The sequence below is a fragment of the Rhinatrema bivittatum genome, chromosome 3 (assembly GCF_901001135.1).
Source record: "Rhinatrema bivittatum chromosome 3, aRhiBiv1.1, whole genome shotgun sequence".
NCBI classification, from domain to species: Eukaryota; Metazoa; Chordata; class Amphibia; order Gymnophiona; family Rhinatrematidae; genus Rhinatrema; species Rhinatrema bivittatum.
The window spans coordinates 441391901-441418472 of NC_042617.1; the positions used below are offsets into that span (position 1 = coordinate 441391901).

The 26572-nt window shown below is 41.5% G+C and overlaps 1 protein-coding gene across 1 annotated transcript in view; it reads right to left on the reverse strand.

Annotated features, from left to right (window-relative positions):
* CMPK2 (cytidine/uridine monophosphate kinase 2) overlaps positions 1-26572 on the reverse strand; it is a 48535-nt gene that overhangs the window by 11953 nt on the left and 10010 nt on the right. The window contains exons 3-4 of the mRNA XM_029595817.1: positions 21065-21266; positions 10322-10555 (exon numbers count right to left, since the gene is read on the reverse strand). Coding sequence (XP_029451677.1) covers positions 10322-10555; positions 21065-21266 — 436 coding nt within the window. The remainder of the gene's footprint in view (positions 1-10321; positions 10556-21064; positions 21267-26572) is intronic.

The window sequence follows — 26572 nt, forward strand, 5'->3', positions numbered from 1 at the left end:
ACACTGTACACTGCTAACTTTTCAACACTCCCAATATATGCAAACACCTCTACGTAAAGCTGAATTCTTCATTTTTATAAAAGAGTCTTCCAATCAAAGGGTCCCTGGCACTCATCCATATACATTAATTTTGCTAATCTACTAGATAAGCAAGGGTAGACAAAGGAGCCAACAGCCTGCCACCACCAATGGCTGTTGAAAACCTGAGGGCTAGCATTGACAGTGCTGAGATTTCTGCACAGAGACTGCTTTCTCTCTGTCCAATCTCCTGCAACCAGGCTACAGACGCTGACCTGACATCCCAGTGGTAAGACAAGATTTTTCTGTGTTCCTGAACAGACTACTTGTGCACATCGTTTCAATGCTGATTATCAGCATGGTGAGAGGAAAAAGTCATTAACCACTAATTATATTAAAGTCAGAGAGCTGATCCTAAGAAATCAGGGGTTAGTTAGCCTATACATTAATATCTGTGAATTAAAAAATGTATGTTAACTTTTAATCAATGATCTGTTGTGCCAATTTAAAACAGTGAAAAGTGTCAGTCTTGAATCACTAAGACAATATATAAAATAGCCTCTTTCACCTTCCCAGTAAGAGAAGAGAAGAGAAGTTGCAACCCAGCTGAACCATTCCAAAAGCCAACAACACCAGAAACTGCTGCTATGGCCAGTGGGATAAACTTTAGTAGTTCCTGAATAGAAAGATACTTCCAGCTGGAGGAGAGTCTTGCAGGCATGCTAGCACCAGCATGCAGCAGAGTGATGGCGTAATGATGCCACACTCAATGCTCCTCCTCTTTCCTTATGTACTTCCTGGTTCTGAAAGGAAGCTTATAGGTGAAGATGGGTGGTCACAAACCCATAAGCACACACTCATTACATCTCCATGCTACTGTCCTGTTGCAGATTGAACTGAGAAAGGGAGAGGGACAGAAAGATGGAAGAGCAGTGGGGAGCACTGCGAGAGAGTGGTATGGAGGATGAAACAGGAGGGGGTACAGAACAACAAGGCAGAGGGAAAGAGGAAGAGAGGAATGTGGAGGAAAATTTAGGGGAGAAAATGAGGAAACAATGTGATGCAGAGAAAGACATGGAGATAGGAAAGGTAGGTACAATGAGAAACACGGAGTAGGGAGACAGGTATTGGAAGGAAAAAGGAAGCAGGAAAGGAAAAGGATGAGAGGGGGCTGGTGCAGTCAAAAGGCAGCCATCCTAAATTCCACTAATTCACTAAATTACACTTTTTAGGAGTATGCTCTTGCCTATAATCATGTGACTCTGAAAGCCAAGCAGCAGTCTTATATTCTCTTATGCTGCCAGCAGAGGTCAGCAGTAGAATGAAAGAGTGGCAGTCTGGCAGTCTCCAAGTAGGGAAGTGTTTCAAAGGCTTGTAGGAATTGTATTGTACTGTATTCAGGAACTAACGAGAGAGGGAGCAATTATAGATCTAATTCTCAGTGAAGCGCAAGATTTGGTGAGTGAGGTAATGGTGGTGGGGTCGCTTGGCAATTTGATCATAATATGATCAAATTTGAATCAATGACTGGATGAAGGATAGTAAGTAAATTAACGACTCTAGAACCAAATGTTCAAAAGGGAAACTTAGATAAAATGAGAAAAATCATTTTAAAAAAACCTGAAAGGTGCAACTACAAAGGTAAAAAGTGTGCAACAAGCATGGACATTGTTAAAAAAAAATGCCATCCTAGAAGCACAGTCCAGATGTATTCCACACATTAAGAAAAGTGGAAGATCAAACAATTGCCAGCATAGCTAAAAAGTGAGGTGAAAGACACTATTTTAGCCAAAAGATCATCATTCAAAAACTGAAAGAAGGATTCATCAGAAGAAAATAGGAGAAAGCATAAGTATTGGCAAGTTAAATGTAAGACATTGATAAGACAAGCTAAGAGAAAATCTGAAAAAATGTTGGCCATAGAGGCAAAAACTCACAATAAAAACTTTTTAAATATATCCAAAGCAGAAAGCCTGCAAGGAAGTCGGTTGGACCATTAGATGTTCGAGAGATATTAGGGGCACTTATGGAGGATAAGGCCATCGTGGAAAGATTAAACAATTTCTTTGCTTCGGTGTTTTCTAAAGGGGATGTTGGGAAGATACCCATTCTGGAGATGGTTTTCAAGGGTGATGATTCAGATGAACTGAACCTGGAAGATGTGGTAGGCCAGAATTACAAACTGAAGAGTAGTAAATCACCTGGACCGGATGGTATACACCCAAGGGTTCTGAAAGACCTAAAAAATGAAATTTAAGACCTATTTCAATTAATTTGTAAATATCATTAAAATAATCCATTGTTCCTGAAGATTGGAAGATGGCCAATGTAACCCTGATATTTAAAAAGGGCTCCAGGGGTGATCCAGGAAACTATAGACTGGTGAGCCTCACTTCAGTGCTGGGAAAAATTGTGGAAACTGTTATAAAGAATAAAATCACAAAACATTTAGATACACATGGTTTAATGGGACACAGCCAGAATGGATTTACCCAAGGAAAGTCTTGCCTCACAAATCTCCTATATTTTTTTGAAAGCATGAATAAACATGTGGACAAAGGTGAACCGATAGATGTGGTGTATTTGGATTTTGAGAAGGTGTTTGACAAAGTCCCAATTGAGAGGCTTCTAAGAAAACTAAAAAGTCATTGAATAGGAGGCAATGTCATTTTGTGGATAGAAAGCTAGATAAAAGACAGGAAACAGAGAGTAGGATTAAATGGTCTGTTTTCACAGAGGAAAAAGATAAAACAGTGGAGTGCCTCAGGGATCTGTACTTGGACTGTTGCTTTTTATTATATTTATAAATGATCTGGAAAGGTGTATGATGAGTAAGGTGATCAAATTTGCGAATAACACAAAATTATGCAGAGTAGTTAAATCTCAAACAGTTTGTGATAAATTGCAGGAGGACCTTGTGAGACTAGAAGATTAGGCTTCTAAATGGCAGATTAAATTTAATGTAGACAAGTGCAAAGTGATACATATATGGAAAAATAACCCTTGCTGTAGTCACACAATGTTAGGTTCTATCTTAGGGGTTACCACCCAGGAAAAAGATCTAAGTGTCATAGTGGATATTACATTGAAATTGTCAGCTCAGTGTGCTGTGGCAATCAAAAAAGCAAACAAACAGAATGTTTGGAATTATTAGGAAGAGAATGGCAAATAAAACAATGGATGTCATAATGCCTCTCTATTGCCCCATGGTGAGATCACAACTTGAATATTGTGTGCAATTCTGATCACTGCATCTCAAAAAAGATATAGTTGTACTGGAGAAACTGGAGAGAAGGGCGACCAAAATGATAAGGGACATGGAAAGGCTGCCCTATAAGGAAAGTCTAAGGAAGCCATGGCTGTTCAGTTTGGAGAAGAGACGTTGAGGGGGAATATGATAGAGGTCTACAAAATCCTGAAAGGACTTGAACAACTTAATATAAATTGGTTATTTACTCTCTCAGATAATAGAAGGACTAGGGCGCACTCCATGAAGTTAGCAAGTAGCTCATTTAAAACAAATTGAAGAAATTTCTTTTTCGCTCAGCACATAGTTAAGCTTTGAAATTCATTGCCAGAGGATGAGGTTACAGTAGTTAGTGTAACTGGGTTTAAAAAAAGGTTTGGAAACATTCCTAGAAGACAAATCCATAAACTGCTATTAATTAATAAGCAATAGTAGCTTGAGATTTATTTAATGTTTGGGTACTTGCCAGGTACTTGTGACTTGGACTGGCTACTGTTGGAAACAGCAGACTGGGCTTGATGGACCCTTGGTCTGATCCAGTATGGCATATCTTATGTTCTTATATTAAACTTAGGGAGGAAATGGACAGGCTGAGAGAGGAGCAGATTCAATAGAGAATGTGACACCATATTGAGGTACAAAAGCAGGAGAGACCAGTATAGTGTCTTAGCAGATAAAGAAAATAGTGTGAAAGGGAGCTTTGGAAAGAGTCTGGGGGTAATTGTGGGATTAAGACAGTAAAATAGGTTACTGGGCATGGGTATTGGGACAGGCTGGCAGAGCAATATTGGAGGACTTAGAAATGTTCTGGAAACGCAGAATCATGAGATGCAGTCTTACAATCTCTGCATTCCCTTCTTTCACAGACAAAGTCTCCTCACCATGTTTTTCTACACTGGCTTTTTTCTCCTCTTTTTTGCCTGTTTCTCTCTTTTTTTTTAAATTTATTTTTATTGAATTTAAAAAATATAAAACAAGAATATCTTGCTACAGAAAAAGAATTTCATGATGAATCAAGTAAATAGGGGGAAAAAAATAACAAAAGAGCAAAACCAAATATAAAATGAATCCTTTAGGGAACCAAAATCTTCCGAGTTCAAACAAAATAAAGAAATAAGGTAAAAGGAAATCAAGTAAAAGGGAGGAAGCAGCATTACCTTACAGAAATAGGAAGAATAATGTTGATTAGGGTTCCCGATGAGCCTTGAAGTGTTAGAAAAATCACAATTGAGAAGGCTCAAAGAAAATATATTTAATATTGTTCAACTGTAAAATATATTTACAAAGAAATCGAATTATGAAGGAAGTGCCAAGGGCCAAAAGCTCTGAACGCATAGGGGTAGATTTTAAAAGGAGCGCGCGCGGCGTACATATAAGCGCACTACCCGGTGTGCACACATGTAAGCACGATTTTATAACTTGCACACACAAGCGCGCGCAAGTTATAAAATCAGGGGTCGGCGCGCAAGGGGGTGGACAATTGGGCACCTTGTGTGCGCCGAGCCCGGCTGCCTTCCTCCGTTCCCTCCCCCCTAACCTAACCTTCCCACTCCTTCCCCTAACCTTTCACCCCCTAGCCATACTCTAACCCCCCCAAATGTTTATCTTACCTTTTGTGCCTGACACAGCGGCAAATGGCTGCTGTGTCAGGGGCCTCTGGACCCGCCCATGCCCCACCCCTGGGCAGCCCCTTTAGTAAAGCCCCAGGACTTACATGCGTCCCGGGGCTTTACGCGCATCGCTGGACCTTTTTAAAATAGGCTCGGTGCGTGTAAATCCAGAGGATTTACGTGCATAACCTTTTGAAAATCTGGCCAATAGCAAGAAAATTTTTCCTACCAGTCTAAGTCGCTCTGGAAAGATCGGGAAAAAGACAAATTTTCTTACCATAAAATAAAGCTGTTCTGTTCCTAAAGAAAAGCTTCATTATTGAATCTCTGCCTTGGGAGAAGTCAAAAGTAATAATAAAGGTTCCTCTATATAACACTTCTGCATCAGTAGAACTTTCCAAAACATCTGTAAGATTCAGAGTCGATGCTTGACCATCTTCATCTTTAGGGGTAATACCTCAAAAACGTTTCAGCTCGTTTTCATTTTCGGTCCAGGAGTGGGCCATTTTGAGTTCACATTGGGATCATTGTTTTTTTCTTTCATTGGTAATTTTGATTTAAAAAAAAAAAAACAAAACCCTGCTCCAACCCTTCCCATTTACTAAAATATGGAACCCCCCCCACCAGCAGAGCCCCTTCCCAACCTCCTCAGGACTCACCAAAAATCCCAGGTAGTCTAAGGGGGGGCCTGGAAGCTCTGGCCAGCAGCAGCCATCAGTCAAAATGGCGCTGGCAGCCCTTTACTCCTACCATTTGACAGGGGCTGCTCAATGGCACCGGTAGCCTCTGTCACATGGTAGGGGCAAAGGGCAGCCATCACAAGTCTGACTAATGGTAGTCGGCAGTCCAAGAATGGGAGGCTGCTCCATGGGCCCTCCGCTAGACTACTAGGGATTTTTGGCAAGTCCTGGAGGGGGGGTCAGCGGGGTCAGGAGAGAGCTCTGCTGGTGCGAGCTCCTTATTATCAGAAATGGGAAGGATTGGAGTGAGTTTGGGGTTTTGGGAGGTTTTTTAAGGTACATTTTTTAAAGCCCCCCCCCCTCCAAAGGAAAAAAAACTAGGACAAACCACACATAATTTTGTGATTTTTCCTATCTTTTTTTTTAAATTTCCAAAATGGAATGAAATAGGAAATGTCAACTTTATTTTCTATTTTGTTGCAGAAGAATTCCTACACCTTTTCTTCATGCCCTTCTTCCACAAAAGATGGTAAAAAAAAAAAAAAAGGCTTTGGAAATAGGAAGATGTGAATCTGAGGGTAACTGGAAAATCTTCACTAGGGATACTCAGGGGTAACTTCAGAAAATTCAAAGATCTTATACTAAATATTGTGAGAAATTTGCTGAATTCTCAGTCCTCCTTAAGGCCAAATAATATGATTGCGAAATCTCAGTTTGTTTAGTAGCAACCCAATCCGTGCACTTCTCCAAACGCCCAACTCTCTACAACTGTGTGCTCAAAGAAAGTTCATTGGAGTGAAATTTCTTATATATTTCAACAGTCAAAATGGCCATAGAAGAAACTGCTCCACAGGGACTCCATGTTGCTAGTGGCAGGCATCTCGGGCAAAAGTCTATTCAAAAAGCCAATGAGCACAGATAAAAAACATCCCCAGACGGGGAACTCATGCCAACAGCACCATCAGCTACACCCAGAGCTATTCCTGCACCTTCAAACCTCTTCCCCCACAGAAGCTATCAACACGGTGAGACCCTGGAGTGGATTCCTTCAGCGGTCGCTCCACTCTGTGCATCTTGGCACGTCACTGCCAACGACAATGTTTCTCCTCCAAAATCATCAGGAAACAGACGAGCAGGGGCCGCTGCAGAGCCCGGACTCAGTGTGGTTTCAAGATCTGACTGGAGGGTAAGCTCATTCTATATCATTCAAGGACTCCATACCGGGTATGACTGAAGCTGCTCGCACCAGGAATCCTCCTATGGTCTACCATACAGGAATTATCCAAGGGGGAGACTGAAGGACTAGCCCAGAAATTCCCTCTCCTCTTCACCATTTCTCAGAATGAGGAAGAAAATTACAACAAGAAAAGAATAAGGCAGAAAAGAGCTCCTGATGCGTCCTCCCTTCATTCCACAATCTTGGTTCCTTCTACTTTCTCTCAGTTTTTTCAAGATATTCTTCTTCTGTCTTCTTCTTTCTGAGATCCCTGCTATCATTCTGAATGCTAATTTTTTTAACCATATCTTTTCAATTACTTCTTTTGAAAACCAGATTAGTCTGTTTTTCTTACTGTTTGCATTTATATTCTTAACATAAATATTTGTTGCCCCTCTAATGGTTGCTTTCAGTTTATCCCACTGTTCTTCCTCTTCACAAGACTCCTCCAACTCTGCCAGTGACTCCTAAGATATTACCTATCTTTATAAAGCTTGCATTTTTAAAAGTCCAAGGCCCTGATCTGTGTGTGATACATCTCTGCTTTTGAAAGAGACAAATTAGGAAAAAGGATAGAATAAAAAAAACAATTATCTTGGAGCCAGAGACAATGGTTAGAGAAGAAATTTTCAGAAAAAGAATATATCATCACTGTTTACATCTAAACATGATATAGGATACGAGTGCTAAACAGTCTTTGAAAAGATATCTATGAAAAGTCAGCATTGCAAATAGTGCAGCTGACCCTGGAACAATAATACATCTCCTGTGGGGAAGTGTAAATTGGAAAATATAGCAAACTGGACGGCTTCTGATCCCTACAAAGAACCTAAACCCCAGAATACCTCACCTTGATTACACAAGTGAAACTCAGGTAGATCTTCACCAAATGCAGATTGAAAAGTCAGTGTGTTAATGCTTTCGCAACTATCAACATGTTTCCTTCTTCCCCATTTGTATTACCATGCAAAGAGTTTGTGCTTTGTTTAATTGAAATGCATAATAAACATAAAATTTAAAAAGCAATAACTCCCATAATCTAATTAATGCACATTCTCAGTAATTTAATGTACATAAATTAGCTTGCTAAAAATGATAATGCAAAAATGTGATAATGGGGTAATGAGATGGAAATCTATACAAAACAGTTCATTACCCATCAGTGCAGTGAAAAAGTAGGCAAGCTAATTCCTTTGCAGATGCATTAATGCAAAAAGCATAACTACACTTAAGGGAGATGAAATAAGTTTTTGCAATAACATCCATAGGTAAAGTGTGTGTGTAGTTTAATGTTTGTCTCATTTGCACGTTATTAGTATTAATCATTAGTACAAAAATTAATGACAGATGTTACAATTGTTAGTACACTAGCACCTAACAAGTAAATTTTTAAAAAAGGAGCACACGTACCGGCACGGAAACAGAGATAGGTTTAATTTTAAATCATGTGTACATATCATTTAAAATATCCCTGCTGCATGTATGTAGTCTTTATGTGCATATTTTAATAACATGTTCACACAATTGACCAAGTGGAGAGAGAGAGAGAGAGCGAGCAAGTGAACCTCTGTTAGAGAGACAATATGACACTCTATATATCTCCCACTATAACCACTGTAAGAGGGGCACTTTCAATTCAGGGTGGGTTTGGAGGGGGGCAGTGTTATGTTGGTCTGCCGAGGGTGCAAAGTTCTGTAGACTCTTGTAACACTGACTCCAAAAATCCACCCTGAATTAAAGTGCCCCTCTTACAGTGTGAGATATATAGAGTGTCATATGGTCTCTCTAACAGAGGCTCACTCTCCTCCCCCCCCCCCCCCACCCATGTTCAGGACCTCTCTGGTTCCTTGATCCATAAGCCCACACATAAATCCAAACCTTGTTCCTCATCTAGACCAGCAGTACACAGGTAACATGCCAACATGCACCTTTGCCAACATGCAGCCTTTGCAAAATTCAAGTTTACACACATAAGTCTTGGCACCACCCCTTTTCCTCCTTCTTATTCTTGATACACCACAGGTATGTACATGCGTATTTCACGGCTTCTTAAAATTTACGTTGCTTGCATGCGGCCCACATACGTATGTATGGGGCTGCTTTTGTGCGAGCAATGCTTTTATAATCTACCTTTAAGTGAGCAGAAATTAGAAACGGAAATATGCCGACAAAAAAATGAAATGGAAACCCCCATGAGGTCAGACTCTGCATGTGATGCCATAGTGGAAAAACAGAACTAGATTAGCTGAAGAAAGGTAGTTTTACCAAAAAATATGTACAAGAAACAGCCAAAAAACAAATGCCTTCCCACTATTGTATTTAACATGCTGTATTGACATTAATTCTAGATTACATTACACTACGTACAATCTAGAATTAATGTCAATATAGGTTTGGCCACTAAGATTAAATTCAAAGAAGTGCAGAGGCATTCATTTAAGGAACAAAAATCAAAAGGAACATTACATGATGGGTGCGAGAGACTGATGTATACAGGCCAGTAGAGAAACCTCAGGATAACATGATACAAAAGTTTAAATACATGAAAGGTATTAATAATGGAGAAGAACAAATCTTTTCAGTGGAGAGGAAGCTGGACAACTATCAGTAAAAGATATGATGCTCCAAGGGGTAGACCCAGGAACATCAGGAAATATGTTTTTACAGAAAGGGTGGTGGAAGCTTGGAATGCCCTCCCATAAGAGATGGTGAAGAATGGCAATGGAATCCAGAAGGGCATGGGATAAACATGAAGGATTCCTAGTGGCTAGATCATGGAAACGAAGAACCAAGATAACAGGAGGTAACTTTCGGTGTAACATATGCTGGGCAGACTGGACAGACTATTTTGGTCTTTATCTGTGGTCTTTATCTGCCTTCATTTACTATGTTACTATGTACTGCCCTTTTCTCAAGAAGGGACCCAGAGCAATTTACATCATAAAATACCAAAATGGTTTATATAACAAAGCAATAAGATTCATCAAATACAATGTCCTTGTATATGCTTTTCTTTCCCATCAGTGATATATATTAGAGATGTGCTTCGGGTAAAAATTTTGTGTCGGGCCCCCCCACCGTGGGAATTTCGTTTTTCCTGCGGTGCAGGGTTTTCTTTTTCGGGGGCCCCGATTTTCGGGCAGTGTGCACTAACCTGGCAGAGTTAGTGTGCACTATCGGGAGTTAGTGCGCACTAACGGGAGTTAGCACGCACTAACTCCCGTTAGCGCGCACTAACTCAAAAATGAATTTTTCCCGAAATTTCGGAAAAAATTCAATCGTTTTTTGGTTCTCCCAAACCATTTCGAATTAGGCAATTTCATTGACATTTTACATGTAAAACTACTATAAACCACTCCCCTTCTTCAATGGATCAATCTACTGATGCTAAGTAATTCAAAGTATACCAAATTGTTAATTTGTAAAACTATTTACACAATATGGCTCAGCATGTTTGCATAACTATAGCTGTGTCCCTTAAATATCAATAGCTGCCAACTTGAGAAGCATTAATTACTATATATTAAGCATGCAGATTTTTTAGACATACTTTTTGCGAAACAGAATATTACTTTCCAGCTCGACTTCCTCTTTAGTTTTTTCTGTCCCTCGTCCCTGCAGTCGATGAGCCCTCTCTTCAGGGCTGAGGGTCAGTAATACTACAAGATCAGGCTTGAGCAGATCTTCAGGCCACTGATACACTTCATGGTGATGCCCAGGCAGGTTATGCAGCCCTCCACTAACTTCCGTGGCAAGTGCATAGGCAGCAGTACTGTGCCAGTACCTACCAGACAAACAGTAAATTAGCACAGAAAAAGATACATGAACAGACAACTTATAAGCAAACTGTGCAGTCCAAGTAATCTTATGTGTTCAGAATGAGTTTCCACCATTTCTTAAAGCTTCCGAAGGTACACATGTGTAGTGCACTACTTCAAACGATGACCACACCGAGGCAACTGAAGGGGCAAATGTCAAAACAGACAGCAAGGTTGCTAAGCCCACAGGGAGTTTTACCTGCAGACTTTGCACTGTTCCCAAAGGAAAGCGCAAGCATACTTTCTCTTTGAAAACTGCCTAGGGAAAAAAGTATGTACACAGGTTTGCACTCATTTTTTCTGCAGGTACGTTTTCGCTTCGAAATAACCCGCATACATTTGAAAACTGTTCATTTCATGCATGCATACAATAAATCAAGACAGCAATATTATATACGTCCTTCCCTCCTCCGACATAATCTCATTTTTGACCCTGCCTGTTTTTTCTATTTGTAAAGGTTTATGGCTTGTTGATCCCCGGGCATACTTTTACCCATAGAAAAAGTGGGCTGTTTTCAGACAAGCAATTAAACTAGGAAAACGACTTTTGAAAACTGTGCTCTACAGAAGTGTTTTCCAACCCTCTTCTGGAGGCACACCTAACCAGTTGGGTATTCAAGATATCCAATGTATACAAATATTTCTTATGCATATTCATTGAGGCAATCTGAAAATCCAACTGGCTAGGGATGCCTCCAGGAGAGGGTTGAAAAACAATACTCTATAGTATACTTCATTCCCACAATTAGTGACAGTAATTAAATATCAGGTACCAGGACAGAGGGCAACAGAGCACACTGAATAATACAAGGATAGGATAGGTAAGTTTAAGGAGAACAAGTTATTCTGGGCTTAGCACCATGCTGCTAGGAGGAAGGGGAGAAAATCCTGGGCTTTTTTCCTCATGTTCCTGCTGTCCGGACTTTAATCCCTCCCACCCTATCCCTCACCAACACACCCTAGAGCCTGCCTTTCTTAAATACTCTTCCAAGGGCATAACTCAAACTATCACTCAATTAAATTAATTGGTGAAAAAAGGAATCCTTTAGAGTCATTAAATATAACATAGTTGTTCCAAGAAGGCACACCCCCGTCCACCCTAAGGGGGAAAAAAATTTACCTGCTAACTCATTGTCTCCCTTTGACCCTGAGAAAAAAAAATGAAAGGCCATAATATATCAGCACTATGCGCTTTAGTGAAACCACTCTACCTATACAGGTGATTTGGGGTAGATGAAATCCATTACCATCAAAGCCAAACTATACAAGGTATCTTATCACTATCTCCCTGCAAACCAACAGGTCATTTATCAAAATGCATTAGGGCGTTATTGCACGGTAGAGCCCTAACGCCCGCGATAACACCATAACGCACATGACAAATACCGCATCGTGAAATGCGTATCAAAAATTTAAAATTAGTATTTGAGTGGGAGGAGTTTGGGTGGAGTAAATGGAAATGAGGGTTGGTTAATGTGGCATGCGATTAAAGTAACACACGCTATTGCAGGATTTAACTGCACCTTTTTTCTGTGTATTATGCATGCATTAGCCATGCGTTACTGGCCTAAACATTACAAATGCCAGTTCAGGAGGTGAGGGGGAGAGGGAGGAGAGAGAGCGCCTCTGTGGAGGCTCATTTTTATTCAAACTTTTTATACCACTGTAAAAGGGGGCATTATAAACTCAGGGTGAGGTTTGAGGGACAGTCTTACATGCACAGTCATACGAACGAACAGTACAGTTACAATCAGTGAAGATTTAATATGATTTGGAGTTATGAAAGGTGAAAGAAGAGTAGATATCTACCATGTTTTCTCTACCTAGCTTGATGCACTCTCAACCTAGCTGCAATCAAGCTAGATAGAGAGTATGTTGTACAAATCTTATGTTATTTCACCTTTCATCACTCCAAATCACATTAAATCTTCACTGATGGTAACTGTGCTGTTTGTACGTATGACTGTGCATGGAAAACTGGCTCCAAAAACCCAGTGTGCAATGTGAAAATTACATGCGGTGTGATAATGGTATCGTGTGTTGAAGTAAATACCTATGCATAAGAAATTGACATACTGGGTCAGACCAAGGGTCCATCAAGTCCAGCATCCTGGTTCCAACAATGGCCAATCCAGGCTGCAAGTACCTGGCAAGTACCCCAAAACTAAGTAGATCCCATGCTTATGATGCCAGCTGTTCCCTAATTCAACTTGATTAATAACAGTTAATGGACTTCTCATCCAAGAACTTATCTAAACCTTTTTCAAACCCAGCTACACAAACTGCACTAACCATATCCTCTGGCAACAAATTATACAGCTTAATTGTGCATTGAGTGAAAAAAATGTTCTTTGACTAATTTTAAATGTGCCAGATGCTAACTTCATGGAGTGCCTCCTAGTCCTTCTATTATCTGAAAGAGTAAAATAACCGATTCACATTTAAAGGTTCTAGACCTCTCATGATTTTAAAGACCTCTATCATATCCCCTTTCAGCTTTCTCTTTTCCAAACTCAACAGCCCTAACCTGTTTAGACTTTCCTCATTGGGGTGCTGTTGCATTCTCTTTATCATTTTGGTCGCCCTTCTCTGTACCTTCTCCATCGCAATTATATATTTTTTGGGATGTGGCGACCAGAATTGTACACAGTACTCAAAGTGCAGTCTCACCTTGAAGCGATACAGAGACATTATGACATTTTCCATTTTATTTACTAATCCTTTCCTAATCATTCCTAATATTCTGTTTGCTTTTTTTCCCTGCCACAGCACACTGAGCCAACAATTTCAATGTATTATCAACTATGATGCCTAGATCTTTTTCCTGGGTGGTAGCTCCTAATATGGAAACTAACACCATGCAACTATAGCATGGGTTATTTTTCCCTATATGCAACACCTTGCACTTGTCCACATTAAATTTCACGTGTCATTTGGATGCCCAATCATAATCTTGCAAGGTCCTCCTGCAATTTATCACAATCCGCTTGTGATTTAACTATACTGAATAATTTTGTATCATCTGCAGATTTGATTACCTCATTCGTTGCATTCCTTTCCAGATCATTTATAAATATATTGAAAAGCACCAGTCCAAGTACAGATCCTGAGGAACTCCACCGTTTACACTTTTCTACTGAGAAAATTGACCATTTAATCCTACTCTCTTTTTCCTGTCTTTTAACCAGTTTCTAATCCATGAAAGTACATTGTTACGCTTGGGCTGTGTTCTGGTGCTGTGAATACCACCCAGAAGGGTGGCTCCAGGTGGAGAGAGACAGGGATGGCTGGAAACAGTGTCTGGGTCCAGGCTGGGTCAGGGCAGGCGGCAAGTAGCAGTGTCAAAGTCCAGGCTGGGTCAGGGCAGGCGGCAGATAACAGTGTCTGGATCCAGGCTGGGTCAGGGCAGGCGGCAAGTAGCAGTGTCAGAGTCCAGGCTGGGTCAGGGCAGGCGGCAGATAACAGTGTCAGAGTCCAGGCTGGGTCAGGGCACCTAGTAGTAAGACAAAGAGCACGAAGGCCACACACACACATACGGCAGAGCAGAGAGCCCGAAGCCCACACACACACACGCACGGCAGGGCAGAGGGCCCGTAGGCCACACACGGACACAGGGCAGAGAGCCCGAAGGCCTCACACACACACACACACGGCAGGGCCGAGGGCCCGTAGGCCACACACAGACACAGGGCAGAGGGTCTGAAGGCCACACACGGACACACGGCAGAGCAGAGGGCCCATAGGCCACACACGGACACAGGGCAGAGAGCCTGAAGGCCTCACACACACACACACGGCAGGGCAGAGCGGAAGGCCCGAAGACCATACACAGCACAAGGTAAGGTAAAGCAGGGTAGAAGGCCCGAAGGCACACACAGCGCAAGGCAAGGCAAAGCAAGGTAGAAGGCCCGAAGGCCGCGCAAGGCAAGGCAAGGCAAGGCAAAGCAAGAAAGAAGGCCCGAAGGCCGCGCAAGGCAAGGCAAGGCAAGGCAAAGCAAGAAAGAAGGCCCGAAGGCTGCGCAAGGCTAGGCAAAGCAAGGTCCAAGGACCACACGCACAGCAAGCAAGGAAGGCTAGAGCAGGGAGCCCAGGCGAGCTCGATGCCGAAGCCCCGAGGGAACTGTCAGGCAGGGTTATAAAGGAAAGCCCAGAACATAGAGTGAACAAGGGAGATGGACTGGGCTTTTCAGGAGAGCCAGCTCTAGAGGGACCCCTGGTGGTGAGGCAGTTGCACAGCAGCCATAGCCGTAACATACATTGCTTCCTATACTATGACTTTTTAGTTTTCTTAGAAGCCTCTCATGAGGAACTTTGTCCAATTCCTTCTGAAAATCCAAATACACTACATCTACCAGTCCACCTTTATCCACATGTTTATTAACCCCTTCAAAAAAAATGAAGCAGATTTGTGAGACAAGTCTTCCCTTCGGTAAATCAATGTGATTGTGTTCCATTAAACCATGTCTTTCTATAAGCTTTGTGATTTTGATCTTTAGAATCATTTCCACTATTTTTCCCAGCACTGAAGTCAAGCTAACTGGTCTATAGTTTCCTGGATCACTCCTGGAGCCCTTTTAAAATATTGGGGTTACATTAGCCATCCTCCAGTCCTCAGGTACAATGGAAGATTTTAATGAAAGATTAGTGCATACCATCTGATCTGGTTGATTTGCAACATCTTCCAAGTTTACAGTGATTTGGTTCTGTTCATCTGACTCATCTCCCTTGAAAACCATCTCCATGACCAGTATCTCCCCAACATCCTCTTTACTACAGAGGCAAAGAATGAATTTAGTCTTTCCGCAATGGCCTTATCTTCCCTAAGAGCACCTTTAAACCCTTGATTATCTAATGGTCCAACCGAGTCCCTCGCAGGTTTCCTGCTTTGGATATATTTTTTAAAGTTTATTATAAGTTTTTGCTTCTTCTATGGTGAACTTCATTTCAAATTCTCTCTTAGCCTGTCTTATCTAGTTTTACACTTAACTTGACATTGCTTATACTTTTTCCTATTTTCTTCAGATGGATCCAATTTTTGAAGGATGTGTTTAGGATAAAATAGTAGGGATGTGCATTCATTTGCAACGAAATAGGAAATAAAGACGATATTCCCTGTTTTGTTGCGTTTCAGGGGGCCGACAAAACGATAGGAAAACCCACCTATTTGCTGATGACTTCCAACTCTGCATCAAAATGGGATCTGAAAAAACTTCATCCATTACTAATTTCAATAACTGTCTTACAGAGGTAGCCCAATGGCTTAGTAAATGCAAACTCCTGTTGCTCAGCCACCAAGGTCAACCCCTATACTAGCAAGTACCACTTTACATCCTAAGAAATCAGTACAAAGTATAGGGGTTCAACTCAACAAAAATCTCACAATGGAATCCAAAATTTCAAAAGTATTTGGGTCCTCCTTCATGTATCTAGGTCAGATTCACCAACTATGTAGTTTCCTTGATAAATACAAACTTGTTATATCACTCCATGTGTTAATTACCAGCCATATCGATTACTGCAGTTTCTTCTAGGGATGTGAATCATTTTTATAACAAATTGAAATATCATACGATATTTCTAAATTCGTTATATATCGGGTAAAAAAAGAAACGATCACTTTTCCCCCCGAATTTTCGTAAAAATCGTTTTTTGGGTTAGTGCGCACAAAAAAACATTTAGTTTTGTTATTTTTTGTTACTTTTTTGCTATTTAGTTTTGCTATTTTTTGTTAGTGCGCACTAACCCGAAAACCGATTTTTCATGAAAAAAAACCAACAGCGATCCGTGGGAAAACGAGATTTTCCCGCGGCCAGACGAACCCGAAAGCGGGAACGATCAGGCACTCGATTCACATCCCTAGTTTCTTCTTTAATGACATCTCACAATACAGTCTGAAGTGCCTCTAGCTCCTTCAAAGTACTGCCATGAGAATTTTGGTAGGTGCAAAGCACATGATCATATCAAGCTATTCTACATCATCTTCAATGGCTCCCAGTAGAAAGCAAGATAAAATGTAAAACTCTTTGCTTTGAATTCAAATGCTTGAATAAACAGGCCCCTGAATATCTCTCTCAACTTCTCTCCCCTTACATGCCCTCAAAGTAACTCTGGTCCAGCGAAATGGCTCTTCATTCTTCTCCTCCCCTGATGCTGTCAGACTTTCCTGCTGTTATGCAAAAATTTGGAACAAAGTACAATTAACCATGCACCTGGAGCCATGCTTATGTTAAGTTCATGGAAAATCTAAAGCATGGCTTTTCACTCAGGCCTTCCCCTAGGACCCACATCTTTGACTTTGAACCCTCTACGAAGGACTGTGTTATACGCAACAGGGACACAACTTGGTCTTGAAACTATCCACAATTGGGATTTCCTATACTGGATCTCAATTCTTCATTAATTGCAAATTCTGATTTGACTGTAAGCTATTCTACTTTACTTTAATTTAAATTTATTGTGATCTACCTTGAGATTAACTTTGGGAAAAGGCAGAATATCAAATGTTTATAAATCAATAAATCAACAATAAATATTTACATCACAAACACATGAATATGTGTCTTGACTTGCAATATTTTCCATATATTTTATTCTAAATATAAAAGTTTATTTTATCTATAATGGCATATGATTTATTATACAAAAAGTCTACAATGCTGAAATCATAAATGGATGATCTGGTCAAGAGAAGATTTGGAATTGTTCTTGTACCTTTCCATATTGCACTGGAATGATGGAAGATTCAGAAGATGGAGGGTTTATCTCAGCTGGAATAACCATTTCAAAATCTGAATTCCTTCTTCCTCCAAGTCTCAATGACAAGGCATATACAGATTCAGTTTTAACTAAAGCAAAGGCCTAGATTAATCTCTACCTAGCTGCAATCAAGCTAGATAGAGAGCAAATGCTACAAATCTATTCTTCTTTTACCCTTCATCACTCCAAATCACATTAAATCCTCACTGATGGTAACCTTGCTGTTCGCACGTATGACTGTGCATGTAAAACTACCCCCTGAAACCTCACCCCGAGATACTAGTGCCCCCCTCTTACAGTGGTATAAATAGTAAACTTTTTTGTGAGTCTTTCTCTCCCCCATCGGATAAAAACCTTTGAACTCCCGGTATATAAAAATCCATAAATAAATAAATAAATAGTAACGCTTACCGATGCGGTATCAGGAAAATTAGCCTAACCGCACCCTTTTTTTTTTTTTATCGCGAGTACTATTTTTGTAGCAAAATGATGAATCTAGGTCTAAGTTTGTACCTGAGGAAACAGAGGGTGATGGGAGCAAGGTCACAAGGAGCAGCAGTGAGATGTGAACCCTGGTTCATAGGCCCCTGCTCTAACCACTAGCCTACTTACAGGCTCAGGGAAGGGCTGAACCCTGGGTGTGAGTGCTTGGGAGGGGCTTAGGACAGAACAAGAACAGGTTTGGGAATCCAACAGGTTGCAAGCAGGAATAGCAACTGGCAGCAGGCTGGAGTAGCAAGCCAGGACAGGAGTAAGGAACAAGTTGCACACCGAAGCAGCCTACGTAGTCAAGTTGGAACTGTGGGCTGGGAGCTGTGGCCAGGAACAAGTTGCACACTAAAGCAGGCTTTGATAATAAACTGGACTTGCAAGCCAGCAAATGGAGTCAAGAACAAGTTGCACACTAAAGCAGGATGGAATAGTAAGTTGCAGGCTAAAAGTCAGGAATAGGTCATAAATTTGTGATAAGAAGTTCAGTAGAAAGCAGTAGAAAAGCTTTTGGATTGCTGTCAACAGCTTCCTGCTTTTCAGCAACCCCTTTTAGCTGAGCCTCAGCGAATCCCTACTGCCCAGAGCTGTGGCCTAAAGGTCTCTCTGAACGAGTCTTCCTTCCTATTGTGTCTGCTTACAATCAGGGTCCCAGCTGGTCTAAAGCTTAGGACTCCTCTTTTCAGCTCTGACACTAGTTCAAGCCCCTGTGAAGGTCTTGCCCAAACAGCAGGACAGGAATAAATAGGGATCACTGCTACTCCACTCACACTTCTGGACCCCAATGAAGGGGTAAGAGAATGTTCAAACTCTGTCAAAATTAAACTTTGGTTTTGTTTGTTAAGACTGTAAATAAAATAAATAATAGTTCTGTTTTCATGTCTACCATTGTAACACTTCCATTTATTAAGAATGTTTGTCCACCTTGTGACACTCGTTACAATTATGAATGCTTTACCTGTAAACCATTATGAACTAGTGATTGTCTCAAGGAATGACGGCATATAAAACATTTAAATAAATAAATAGATAGATAAATAAATAAATAAAAGCAATGAAACAAAAACACATTTTTAATAATACTATATTGTATCATTTTAATGACATTTACTTTCAGGGAACACTCCCCTTTACAAAAAGATTCTGATGAAAAATACTGTTAGAGATTAGCATATCTAATATTTTATATTCAAGTGAAAATTTTAGTAGGATGTGAGTCCAGAAATATAAAAGTTTGTTATCAGTTTGTAGTCAATAACCAAGTACATAAAATTTTGTATCTCTAGAACACCTTTCCAATTTTAGCTCAAGGTGGTTTGCAATATTTTTTCAGGTACAATAAGTACCTGCCCCTCAGCAGTTTACAATCTAAGGGCCTCATTTTCCAATATTGCATGGTATCACATGAAATACCAAAAAGGGGTGTTACCTTATGAAAATAAGCATGTGTATTGCAAAAACAGCTATGCAACATGCTCTTAGTGCAAATTGCACTATTAACCCAATGTGAGCTACATTGCCAGTATATATCACAGTTCATGATGTTTCCAGACAGCCTGTTTCAGTATCCTGCAGGCTGAGAGAGAGTGAGAGAACAAGAGAGTGAGAGAGCACCTTGCCATAGTGTCTCCTCCCTAGACAGGTATTTCTATCCCTATGGTAGGCCCACCTAGTAACTCGAGGTGGGGTTTAGGTATTAGTGTAGGGGGTTGGGGGCCACTTTCACATTCAACATGAGACGTACGAACAGAACAGTGGTCTCTTGTGAAGATTTGCTGGCCTTTGGAGTGAGGAAACTCACTCCAAGATGAGATTTGGACAATGTTCTCTCCACCTAGCTTGTTGTTGCCCAAGTAGAGTGTCCATCAAGCTAGGTGGAGAGAACATTGCCCAAATCTCATCTTGGAGTGAGTTTCCTCACTCCGAAGGCCATCAAATCTTCACAAGAGACCACTGTTCTGTTTGTACGTCTCATGTTGAATGTGAAAGTGGCCCCCAACCCCCTACACTAATACCTAAACCCCACCTCGAGTTACTAGGTGGGCCTACCATAGGGATACAAATACCTGTCTAGGGAAGAGACACTATAGCAAGGTGCTCTCTCTCTCACTCTCTCACTCTCTCTCAGCCTGCAGGATACTGAAACAGGCTGTCCAGAAATTTGTATTCACAAATCATGTTAATGGCTGTTAGTGTGATTTGTGGAATTATCTCCTGCAGTAACTCCTTGGAAAATGACCCCCTAAGGCCTTGATTTATCAAAATGCACTAAATATCACATACAATAGGAAAAGGGGTGTGTTTTATGGTAATAGGCAGTTTATCACAATTTGCACTAATACCTATGCAAAGTGCAATAACTTTTTCACACTTTGCAATAAGGGCCAGAATTGTTGTATTTCCTATATACAACCACTGGGGGGGGACCATGTTTAGTAGTTTTAAGCCCCTGGAGAGCCAGCCTAGCTATCAGGCCCCTTCTATAACCACAGTGTGGGGAGGGAGAGAGAGAGAGAAAGAGAAGCTAAAAGGCCCGCCTAGTAGTTAGGTATTTATACCTCTATAGGAGGCCCACCTAGTTATTCAAGGTGAGGTTTAGGTATTAGTGTAGGGGTTAGGGGCCACTTTGACATTCAGAGTGAGATGTATGAACAGAACAGTTCACTCTTGTGAAGATTTGATGTCCTTTGGAGTGAAGAAACTCAACCAAAGATGAGATTTGTACAATGTTCTCTCAACCTAGCTTGATGTTACCCAGGTAGAGAGTCCATCAAGCTAGGGCCCTGACAGCTAGGCTGGCTCTCCAGGAGCTTAAAACAGCATTCCGCATGTGTTAAAGGTGCTTAACGAATGTGAAAACGTCATATAGCACTTTGATAAATGACTCCCTAAGTGGGTACAGGAGGTAAAGGACTCGCTGAAGGTCACAAGGAATGTCAATAAGAGACGTAGGATTTGGATACACTTCCCTGTTTCACAGCATATTCCTCCAACCATATAACTACTTGCTTTGATATTTTTCATTCGCTTCCCCTAATCCTCCCAGCAGTGAACAATCAAGAGTAAAACACTTGCACAGAAATCCACATACCTGGCACTACTCTGAACTGAACCTTATGAACAAAAAAAATAACAGAAGTAATAGATTTTTTTTTTAAGAATCTTTATATTTCAAATTGCTGCTCAGCTTCATGGCAAGACTTTTATTTTATTTTATTTTTTTTACGAACCTGTCTACAATCACTGGAGACTTTGTAGATTCCATGGCTATTTCAGAAGCAACAATGTAGTTGCCCAAAGCATAAAATGCCCTCCTGATGAGTGCTGGTTCATCATCAAAGATTTTCCTCCACTGGCTAATGCAAGCTGGAGGTGATTTTAGTAGTATGGCTCTCAGGGAATCCTTAAGGGACTGGGTCAGAGTGGTTTTCCCTGCATTTCAAATAAGAAAAAAAAAGGAACATTCTTTAATTGTATATTAAAACATGGCCTACTAAACCTACTTCTTATCAATACAAAACAGACAATTTTTCTGCTGAACATGAATTAATAATTTAGCTAATGTTTTCTGATTTTTGCAAATGGCATATTAAGCTGCAAGGCTGCTGAAAATTAAGACTTTTGCCTTTCACCATAAAGTGACAGATGCCTATAAAATAATGAGCAGAATGGAACAGGTGAATGCAAGTCAGTTGTTTACACTTTCAAAATGTACAAAATCAAAGGTCCATAAAGCCTAGTATCCTTTTTCCAACAATGGCCAATTCAGGTCACAAGTACCTGGCAGGATCCCAAAAGGTTAATAGATTCCATGCGGTTTATCCCAGGCAAATAAATGAATTTCTGCAACTCCACCTTAAAAATAGTTTTCCTGCAGTAACTTGTCTATACATTTTTTAAACCCAGCTACACTAACAGCTCTCACCACATCCTCTGCGTTACATAAAAACATATTTTATTCTATTTATCTTAAATATATCAGCCAGTAACTTCATTGAATATCCCCTAGTGTTTGTACTTTTTGAAAGAGTAAACAATAATTTCTTAGCATTTAGATAACTGAATCCAGAACAAGTGATTTATGCACCTCTACCAGCAGATGGATATGGAGCAAAGCTGAAATCACAGTATATATATTCTTGCAGTGACATCAGCCCGCCAGTATTCCCCATCTCCAACAGATAAGAACATAAGAAATTGCCATGCTGGGTCAGACCAAGGGTCCATCAAGCCCAGCATCCTGTTTCCAACAGAGGCCTAACCAGGCCACAAGAACCTGGCAAGTACCCAAACACCAAGAAGATCCCATGTTACTGATGTAATTAATAGCAATGGCTATTCCCTAAGTAAACTTGTTTAATAGCAGTTAATGGACTTCTCCTCCAAGAACTTATCCCAACCTTTTTTGAACCCAGCTACACTACCTGAACTAACCACATCCTCTGGCAATAAATTCCAGAGCTTAATTGTGCGTTGAGTGAAAAATAAATTTCTTCGATTAGTCTTAAATGTGTTACTTGCTAACTTCATGGAATGCCCCCTAGTCCTTCTATTATCCGAAAGTGTAAATAACCGATGGAATGCACCCTAGTCCTTCTATTGTCCGAAAGTGTAAATAACTGATTCACATCTACTCGTTCAAGACCTCTCATGATCTTAAAGACCTCTATCATATCTCCCCCTCAGCCATCTCTTCTCCAAGCTGAACAGCCCTAACCTCGTCAGCCTTTCCTCATAGGGGAGCTGTTCCATCCCCTTTATCATTTTGGTTGCCCTTTTCTGTACCTTCTGCATCGCAACTATATCTTTTTTGAGATACAGCGACCAGAACTGTACACAGTATTCAAGGTGCGGTCTCACCATGGAGCATATAGAGGCATTATGACATTTTCTGTTTTATTAACTATTCCCTTCCTAATAATTCCTAACATTCTGTTTGCTTTTCTGACTGCTGCAGCACACTGAGCTGACGATTTCCAAGTATTATCCACTATGATGCCTAGATCTTTTTCCTGGGTGGTAGTGATCTGGGTTACTATAGACCAGTGAGTCTGACTTCAGTGCTGGGAAAAATAGTGGAAACTATTCTAAAGATCAAAATCGTAGAGCATATAGAAAGACATGGTTTAATGGAACACAGTCAACATGGCTTTACCCAAGGGAAGTCTTGCCTAACAAATCTGCTTCATTTTTTTGAAGGGGTTAATAAACATGTGGATAAAGGTGAACCGGTAGATGTAGTGTATTTGGATTTTCAGAAGGCGTTTGATAAAGTTCCTCATGAGAGGCTTCTAAGAAAACTAAAAGGTCATGGGATAGGAGGCAATGTCCTTTCATGGATTACAAACTGGTTAAAAGACAAGAAACAGAGAGTAAGATTAAATGGCCAATTTTCTCAGTGGAAAAAGGTAAACAGTGGAGTGCCTCAGGGATCTGTACTTGGACCAGTGCGCTTCTCTCTCTCTCTCTCTCTCTCTCTCTCTCTCTCTCTCTCTCTCTCTCTCTCTTTCTCTCTCTCTCTCTATATATATATATATATATATATATATATATATATATATATATATAAATGATCTGGAAAGGAATACAATGAGTGAGGTTATCAAATTTGCGGACGATACAAAATTATTCAGAGTAGTTAAATCACAAGCAGATTGTGATACATTACAGGAGGACCTTGCAAGACTGGAAGATTGGGCATCCAAATGGCAGATGAAATTTAATGTGAACAAGTGCAAGGTGTTGCATATAGGGAAAAATAAGGGAGCTCAGTTTTTGGGCGCTCATCGAGGCACAGGGCTGTATGCTTAAATTTTGGACACCTAATATTTTGCACCACAAATATAGCTGGATGCATCCTTTCCAGTTGCTTTTTAAAGTGTACTGACAGACTGTTGGTGCCTATAGCTCAGAAACCTAAGTGCCTTACCCTCGGTGTGGCTTGTCATGTTCGGGCATCTCAGCCTGGCATTCCCTGTAACTTGTGTCAGCGCTGTTTGGAGGCTCATGGGGAATTGACTTTGTCTGATTTTACTAAGCCCGGTTCTTCCCAGCCTGATGCGGGCCTGGGTATAGATGTGTCAGAAGGGGCTCCTAACTTTGAAACTTCCCCTAACTGGTTCGTCAGCAGGGGAAGGTAGTTCAATGGGCACAGGACAGGTTTTGGCATGGATTCTTCTGCCTATTCTTTGGTGCAATTATTTCAAGGATTGCAGTTCTTTCTTCAGGCGCAGTCCTTGATCCCAACCAATCTTGCCAGGCCAGAGTCGCAGGTGGTGAACTCCTGCACACCTGGTGCTGCAGTTAAGCATTGAAGTACACATAGATCGGTGACCAGTCTTCACGATAGGGACCCAGATGGCATGGATGATGAAGCCGATCAGTACTCCCTGGAGGATGGGGAAATTCCTCCGGGATTGGAACCATATAGGACTATGTTGCAGTTCTTTTGTAGAGATGAGTTACTAGCTCTGATTTGCCAGACATTAAAGATGCTGGGAGTCCCTGGAGCTGAATCCTTGTCTCAGCCAAAGAAAGATCCCATTTTGATTTCTTTGAGTAAAGCCTCTTGTTTTTTCCCTACTATGGAGGTCATTCAAGAATTAATTGATAGAGATGTGAATCAGAACCGGAATCGGTTCGGTTCCGGTTCCAAGTCAAATCGTGCATTTTTTTTCATCCGGCCCGATCGTTTTTTTTTTTATCGGCTGCGCCCGATCCGATAAACAAAAAACCCACCCCGACCCTTTAAAACCGCTCCCTTAGCCTCCACCACCATCCCGACCCCTCAAAAAACATTTTAAAATTACCTGGTGGTCCAGTGGGCCCAGGGAGCGATCTCCCGTTCTCGGGCCGTTGGCTGCCACTAATAAAAATGGTGCCGATGGCCCTTTGCCCTTACCATGTGACAGGGTAACCGTGCCATTGGCCGGCCCCTGTCACATGGTAGGAGCACTGGACGGCCGGCGCCATCTTTAAAAATGGCACCGGCCTTTCAGTGCTCCTACCATGTGACAGGGGCCGGCCAATGGCACGGTTACCCTGTCACATGTTAAGGGCAAAGGGCCATCGGCGCCATTTTTATTAGTGGCAACCGACGGCCCGAGAGCGGGAGATCGCTCCCGGGGCCCACTGGACCACCAGGTAATTTTAAAATGTTTTTTTGGGGGGGTCGGGAGGGTGGTGGAGGCTAAGGAAGCGGTTTTAAAGGGTCGGGGTGGGTGTTTAGGTTGTGTCCTAACTCCCGTTAGTGTGCACTAACCTGATTAATGATTTTTTCACGATAAATCGGTGGAATTTCTATTGTATCGCACTCTTTAACGATTAATGACGATTTAAAAAATATCGGACGATATTTTAAATCGTCAAAAAATGATTCACATCCCTATTAATTGATCTTGAGTGGGGCACTCCAGAAGCTAATTTCAAAGAGGGATGAGTCTTGGAAGGAAGTGTACCCCCTGGATCCAGCTGCAAGAGAGAAATTATGCTTTCTGAAAGTGGATGCTCTTATGTGTGCCATCACCAAGTAGACGACTATTCCTGCAGAGGGAGGAGCAGCCTTGAAGGATGTGCACAATAGGAGAATTGAGGCCATCCTTAAGCAAGCATTTGAAGCAGTGGCAATGACTTTGCAGATTGCTTCTTTTTGTTGCCTGGTGGCTTGCTCCTGTTTACTTCTCTCTCAGGAGGTCAATGAATCTGGTGTGAATTCCAGGGCAGTGATGGAGCCAGCAGCTGCAGATGTGGGCTGTGATTTGGACCACACCTCAGCTAGAGGGGTGGTTTCGGTAATAGCGGCCAGGCATCAGTTATGACTGAGAAATTGGTTGACCGATATAACCTCCAAGTCTAACCTTACAAAGTTATGCTTTAAAAGCTCGCCCTTAAGCAATTTGGAGAAAATGGCCAATAAGTGGGGCAGGTCCCTGGTTCCTCGATTACCGGAGGATAAGAGGCAGTCACCATGCTCCTTTAGCATGAGAGGTCATGCTAGGGGATCTAAACGTTTTCGGCCCTACAGAGGGTTCAATCTTTGGATAGGTCTCAGTCCTTTCATCCCAGGCAGTCTGGACAGAGCGCAGGCTTAGGTAGTGAAGTCCCCCAAGCCTCCCACTGAAGGTGTGCTAACCCACCCCCGGGAATAGGAGATAGGGGGTCACCTCTCTCTCTTTTTTTCAGAGGTAGGTCAAAATCACATCAGACTAGTGGGTCCTGGAGGTGATACAAGATGGATATGTGTTGGAATTCTGCATTGTTCTTCGGGACGTGTTCATGGTGTCTCCCTGCCACTCCCCACAGAAGAGGCAGGCAGTGGAGTGTACACTGACAAGGCTCCTGAGGGCTGTGGTTCCAGTGCCCATGACACAAGAAAATATAGGCCAATATTCAATATATTTTGTTGTGCCCAAGAAGAAGGATTCTTTTCGTCCCATCCTGGATCTCAAAGGGGTCAGTCATCATTTGCGGGTGACTCATTTTCGCATGGACGTGCAGTCAGTGGAGTTTCTGACATCTTTGGATCTATCCAAGGCGTACCTGCATATTCCCATCAAGCTAGAGCATCAACATTTTCTGTGATTCATGGTTTTGGGCTATGGTGGTGGTGGTGGCAGAGTTGGTCCACCCGTACTTGGATGACTGCCTGATTTAGGCCAAGATTCTCGAAGAGAGCCTCGTGTTGTCATACAAGGTGATCTCCTTGTTGCAGGAGCTCGGTTGGGTGGTGAACCTGGTCA